The 6,676-nt window shown below is 48.6% G+C and overlaps 1 protein-coding gene across 1 annotated transcript in view; it reads left to right on the forward strand.

The window, feature by feature from the left end:
• Nucleotides 1-3,147: 3,147 nt before the first annotated feature.
• LOC119103011 (uncharacterized) overlaps nucleotides 3,148-6,676 on the forward strand; it is an 8,480-nt gene continuing 4,951 nt past the window's right edge. The window contains exon 1 of the mRNA XM_037226460.1: nucleotides 3,148-3,154. Within this exon, the coding sequence (XP_037082355.1) occupies nucleotides 3,148-3,154 (7 nt within the window). The remainder of the gene's footprint in view (nucleotides 3,155-6,676) is intronic.

Raw genomic sequence — 6,676 nt, forward strand, 5'->3', positions numbered from 1 at the left:
CTACTATCCTTGGTGTTGAATTTAGCTGTGTGGAGCCTACGCACACCCACCCCCACTGGAGGAGTGGCATCAGAGTACAGCCGAGGCATATGGAAAGCTGCCTCTATGCCGCTTTGGCACACATTGTTTCAGATGCAGAAAGGGGCCGAAATTTACTGTTTTTGCCATTTGCATCTGATTTGACTCATCAAAGATTTGTTACTATGACGTTTTAATCATCGTGCCTCGCGTCACACGCATGCAACACAAGTCGAGCAGCACCTTTTTTTAGTCAGTTCGCCAAGCAGGAACTTTGCCCCATCGTATGTTCACATTGTGGAACCCAAACCTTCCCCAAAGTCGTCATGTGTGCGTATACACCTTACCCCTTACTTACCCCTTCCTCATGGGCAGTTTTTGGCCTCGCGCCAAGCCACTTGACGACAGACAAGGTGGGGAAAGACCAGACGACAGGTTAATAGCCTCAGGGCACGCAGGATAATCTTGAGGGTCGTATGATGTCAGTGCCATGGAAACCGGGCGGCTTGAGGTAGAGTTTGCGAACATCGCCGCCCAAATATGCTCCTCGAGACCAGCGAATACCTTTTGTGATGATCCATATGGGCGAAAGCGTAACACCAAGCATTTCATTATCCGTGGCATGCATTCCACAACTATGCAGCAGTCATCTTCGCCATGGGCTGTGTACAGCAAGGCCGCATGGCCGCATGACAGCCTGCCGGTAGCAACTCACATGCCCAATTTGCGCTGAAGAAAATTGGGAAGCGTGCGACCACGACTTGCGTGGCGGCCATGCACGCACTGGCCTCCTTGGCCTTGGCTCATGGCTACCGGGCTGCGCCCCAAATGAAAGCCCATGAACATTGAGATAGTTGGGAACGAACCGGCTATCCACTCAGCGGGCACATCTGCAATACTCTCTCCGTTTTGTGCCGATTGCATAGAACTAGGGCAGTGTGCTCCGGGGCTCGCCAGCTGTGCCTGGGACTGTGGCGCTGTCGTGGCGCATGCGCAAAGCAAAACAAACAGGCGCTTGGCAGCCCACAGTCAGCTAAGAGACCGGGCGCATCATTCCGTGTCAGCACGCGCCTGTAGCTGGGGATGGATTGGAATACAAGTGTCGCAGCCTATTCAGCATTATTTGTTGGTCGCTTTACACTCAACACCGCGTGCTGGAGAGTCAGACGCTCTTGCTAGCTAGGGAACTGTCTATAACTGCCCATGAAAATACGCATGCATACTGCGGCCCACTCTCCATTCCTACGCCACTGCCTTTATTTAAAACGTGAAGCGCTCGATGGAAGGTGGTGAAATAATAACAACTGATATAGCTAGAAAAGTATATGCGGCTTATCAGCATTTGACGCACTCCCATCCTGCTCGGATGCCAGGGCCAGCCAGTTGCAAAAAACATGGTTATAAAAAGGAAAAAAAAATTCGAGACGACTGTCACCCGAACAATGTCATCGGAGCCCACGTGTATGTCATATTTCATCGGAGCCCACGTGTATGTCATATTTCATCGGAGCCCACGTGTATGTCATATTTCATCGGAGCCCACGTGTACGTCATATTATCGCAGGCCTCTGCATTATTTCTTCAATCAGGATCGAATACCCACATAGCTGGTGATGGTGGTGGTGATAGTGGTGGTGATAACTGGTGATGGTGGTGTGGTCTGAATTTGACCAAAGTGAGGTGTTGAGAGGAGAATACAAAAATCTGACCAAATTTCCCCCAAAACATATGAATTGTGCTGTTTCGATTTCGACCGCGTTTAGTCCAGGGACCCAAGACGATCAGTCCAGGGACCCAAGACGTTTAGTTCAGGGACCCAAGACGTTTAGTCCAGGGATCCAAAACGATTGTCAGAGCCCAGGTGAGTCTTTCTATGGCCCCGACGCGGGCACAACGGGCCTGTGACTCGTTGCCCGCGCTGACAAGGCCGCTGATCCAAAATGCACGTTGGTAACCGAAATAGGCTGTTGCCCAAGTTGGATGCCACAGTGAAGAGCATTTCCTTGTTAGGAAAGGTTCTGAACAAGGCTGAACCCATCAGAGCTTCTAAGAGAGGTCAACTGCCATCTGAAATGTTTATTTCTCCCCGGGGGGGGGGCAAGTTCCGCAACCTCTATCGGCTCTGAAACGGGAGGGGAGCTGGGAAACAGAAAATATAAAAAGTGAAAATAACTTATTTCTACCTTTTCAAAATGAAACAAGTCCATGCTCGTACCACAAGCGTTCAACATGGTGAGAAACACTGATACGGGGAACTGGGAGACTGCACCCATGGAATGGGGTACCTCACAAAAATAAGTTATTTGATTAAATCAGCGAAGATTTACCCAAAAATCACGAAGTTCTTCGAATGGGCCTAAACGCATACTAAAGGAAAATATCATGCACATTTAAAACCATATATCCCCCGACACCACATGACGTGCACCTGCATGGCCAAAACTCAAACACCAAGCTTATTTCTTCGGTGCCATACCTAGGACCAACTTGAGGGCTGGGAACCGTCGGGGCCTCGAGCACACCGTCCAACGCAACCTCCATCGCATGAGCATCGCTGACGTGGAGCCACCGGTCTGACTCCAATATCGGCTTCGACTCCGGCTCCAGCTCCGGCTTCTGCTCCCGATTCTGCCTTTGCTCCAGTTTCGACTCCTGCTCCTATTCCTGTCCCTGCTCCTGCTCATGCTCCAGCTCCGACTCGGAATCAAGAGCTGGGTGAGGAGTCGGACAGGGGTAACATGCTGTGACGCGAGCCCAAGGCAGCTGGCATGCAGTGTCGGTAAGGCCGGTGATCATGGCAGACCTGGTGAGTTGCTCTGGGATGGCTTGTTCGAACAACTCAATAACAGCACACAGGCAGTGGTAGTATATTAAGTTGTTTGCAATCAACCAGTGAAGCTCTCTTAGCATGCCATTAATGTGATCATGTTATCGTCCATCGCTGATCCCTCTGACACATACCTTTGGCGTTATCATTGTGGTATCCTGTTGGCAATCTGCACATGTTCGGAATATTGACCTTTCTATAATGAAGTGGTCGTTGCCATCTTCCGTTTTACTCTAGTGTATCTTTTAGTCTTCGGAATGGAAAGGGATCCGAAAGAACTGTTTGAACGGCAGGGGGCAGGGATGGAAGGTAGGCAGTAGGCTCGAGCAGAGTTTTAAACGGTGCTAAGCCAACACGCAGGGAGAGGCGTGAAGGGTGTTGAATGCATCCCTGCACCTGCATATCGAACCGCATTCCAGAATGCAGGGACCCACCACAATGACCAATAGTATGCAGTGGGTTCCCAAGGTGACCAAACATAATGATGCATGAGCAAGGTAACCGTTCCACAGATGGTGAGAGGCTTCCAAAACTTTCAAAAGCACGATACTGTTACTGGGCATGGGCTTCTAGTTGAAAGGAATACAAGTTTACGGGGGGGGGGGGGGGCGGGGTTGCGGCTCGAGAAGTACAGGGGACCAAACGAGTTCAGTCAGCAAATTACATTACATTACATTTACTGAAGCCAGGCACGTTCAGATCGCCGGAAAGCTCAGAGACTTCAGAACCAGCCTGTGACATCCAACGTTCTTAAGTGAAGCGGAGGCTGATCGCTTAAAAACGACCCGCAACGCAACGACACTACCGAACTGCTGCGGTACAGCAAAACGACCGGAGTCTTTGAAAAAGGAAAGAGGCTGAGGGCGTGGGCATCACTGCCTTAGACGGGTACTTTAGGAGAGGCCGGAGTGACCGCGTTTCCAGAGAAGTCTGTCGCTGACCGCTCCGGGGCCCAAAAGAGGGTGGTGCAGTCGCTCTCCCCCCCCCCCCCTCCTGTTGCGTCTTCACGGGCTAAATTACTGGCTGCTGATAGGCAGCAAGTATCCATGACCACGCGTGTCCATCCATAACATGAACAAACATACACAACATCCACCTTCGGTGGTCCCAAGCTCTCCAAAGACACGTCACATGGCCATTTGGCTGGTATTTGGGTTTTAGGGATGCGTATATAGTCAAGTTACCACCATGTTGAGCCTGCCACAGGGGCGGATCCAGGATTTCGTCAAGGGGTGTGTCCTGCAACATTGTGAGGCCCCCTGGAGTTTGAGGCTTCCTTCCCAAAAAATATCCTTGCATTTCGGTCATTACTTTTAAAGACAAGCCGTATTGATATATATATATATATATATATATATATATATGTATATATGTGTGTGCGTGTGTGTGTGTTGTGTGTGTGTGTGTGTGTGTGTGTGTGTGTGTGTGTGTGTGTGTGTGTGTGTGTGTGTGTGTGTGTGTGCGTGTGTGTGTGTGTGTGTGTGTGTGTGTGGTGTGTGTGTGTGTGTGTGTGTGTGTGTGTGTGTGTGTGCGTGTGTGTGTGTGTGTGTGTGTGTGTGTGTGTGTGTGTGTGTGTGTGTGTGTATTTACTTATTCATTTATGTAATAAATACGAAAACCCATCTTACTGTGCACAGCCCTATAAAGCTAGGCGTGCTACGCATTTATACTCATAAAGCTCACGAATTTTCAACAGGGCATTTTAAATGCTGCGATTTTAAGACTGAGTGCTTCGGAATAACGGTCAAAGTAAACTTGAGTTGGCGGCTAACAACCATTAAAACCAATCATGGACTTGATTCCTAGCTTATGTATTTACGACTAGCCGGCAATGCGATGCAATCAGTTGATGGCTGATGACAAATGCAAAATTTTTCTTTTGTTGCAAAGAAGTACAGCATATCCTAGTATTCAAAATATGTTGAGAACGTGATGCACGAGTATAATAAGTGTCACACACTCAATAGCTAATGGAAATGACACAAACGACGTTGGCGGCATGTAAAATTAGGTTCGGCAATTGCGCAAAAAAATTCCCCGGCGCATATTCGACTACTGCTCTAAAGCGAACCTGCCAAGGCCAATAGAGACGGAACATGGGCGACCATGGGTGCCGCAGGAGGCCAACAATGTGGCTCCCGTCAACAAGTATAGGGCCCTCAAAGCAAGCAAAAAGAACCCAAGACCAACGTGGTGGGCCCCTAAACGATCGGTAGTGCCTCGGTAGGCTGACATGTAAGGCGCCGGCCATAGCACAGGACCCGCTGAGCAAATGGGAATTATCCAAGACCATAAATTAATAGAGGAGAGGCGGGAGAAATGAGACACTTTTGCACCTTCAACCTTGATGAGTCATTGCAGCAAAAGTATGAAAGCTAGGTAACATTGCACCATACTAATAAATAAATTGGATATTTGTTTACATCATACTAATAAGTAAGTTCCGCTTTGTGGTAGGATACGACTCGCGTGGAGCAAAAACAAAGACTTTCATTTACAGGGAAATCGGGATGCACGCAGGAGAATCGGGACAGACGTGAATATGAATTGGGACATACTAAGGAGCATTGGGACAACATTTCTTCTTGGCTACATGTTCTATAATTAAACTGCAATTGGCAAAATGAGTGCGCTGCATGGCTATCTACTTGCGTTCAGGAGCTTGTCAATGGTCGCGGCGACGTTTCCTTCCGCTGAAAATGGTAGCATATCAGATTCATTTATCTCGCGTTAAAACTGAGACACAACATTTTAGAACGTGAGTTCAAGATATATTTTCCACCTCCAAATAACCATCCTGTTTTTGGCAGAAGAACCACAACAACGGGAAGGTATTTCTAACATAAGATCCGGCTAGTAGTAATGCTAGCAGTCTACACAACAACGAGACGACACCGCCACACAACCTGCAGTCGTAATAATCACGTTAAATCATCACAGCCAATGCGCTACTTGCGGCACAGCGGATCATATGACTATCAACCTTGGCAGTCTAGGCACAAACTAGGCAACGACAACGGTCGAAAACTTCCTACATATCGCACAATCACGTATTAGCACAGCCAGTGCGATACTTGTAGCACAGCGGATCGTAAGACTCACAGTCTCTGCAGTCTAAGCATCAAACAGGCGAAGCAACTGTCGCAAAACTTCCTAAACATCGTGCTACTCACGTTGAATCTGCACAGCCAATGCGTTGATGGCAACACAGCGGATCACATGACTAACAATATCAGTACCTATCCTAGGCACCCATTTAACAACGCAAACTGTCACAAAACTTCCTACACATCGTACTAATCACGTTAAATCAGCACAGCCAATGCGATACCCGCGACAAAGCTGATCATATCGGATCACAGCGGATGAACGGATCATCAGCGTCGGCAGACGTTACATACAAACTGTGCCTGCCAGGTTGTTGCGTCGGCACACGGCAAGCACGCCCACTTTTTCCATGTTGTACACTGGATCCACGATTCACAGCTGAGCCTATACCGCATCCCACAATACAGACACGACTTTTTATCGTCAGTCTTTGGCAATTCCCTTGCACCTCCCAGCTTGCTCTTCTTTCCTTTCGTGTTAGCGGTGTTGCTCTTGGTATCGAACAGTCGCTTTGACACGCGCTCGTGTTTGGCTCGCGACTTTCGGGTCTTCTTCTCTTCCTCTTTTTTTCTCGGCAGCTTTGGTGTACTTGTAGCTATCATGGTCTCCCCTTTTTTCGCCCTCGACGACTGGAAGTGTAACGAAGTGTAAGGGCACGGTTATGGAACATAGGCATAGGCATTGGACAACATAGCTCACTGGAGGATCCTTCGGGATGCAAAA

The sequence above is a fragment of the Pollicipes pollicipes genome, unplaced genomic scaffold (genome assembly GCF_011947565.3).
Source record: "Pollicipes pollicipes isolate AB1234 unplaced genomic scaffold, Ppol_2.1 Scaffold_5724;HRSCAF=6776_pilon_pilon_pilon, whole genome shotgun sequence".
NCBI classification, from domain to species: Eukaryota; Metazoa; Arthropoda; class Thecostraca; order Pollicipedomorpha; family Pollicipedidae; genus Pollicipes; species Pollicipes pollicipes.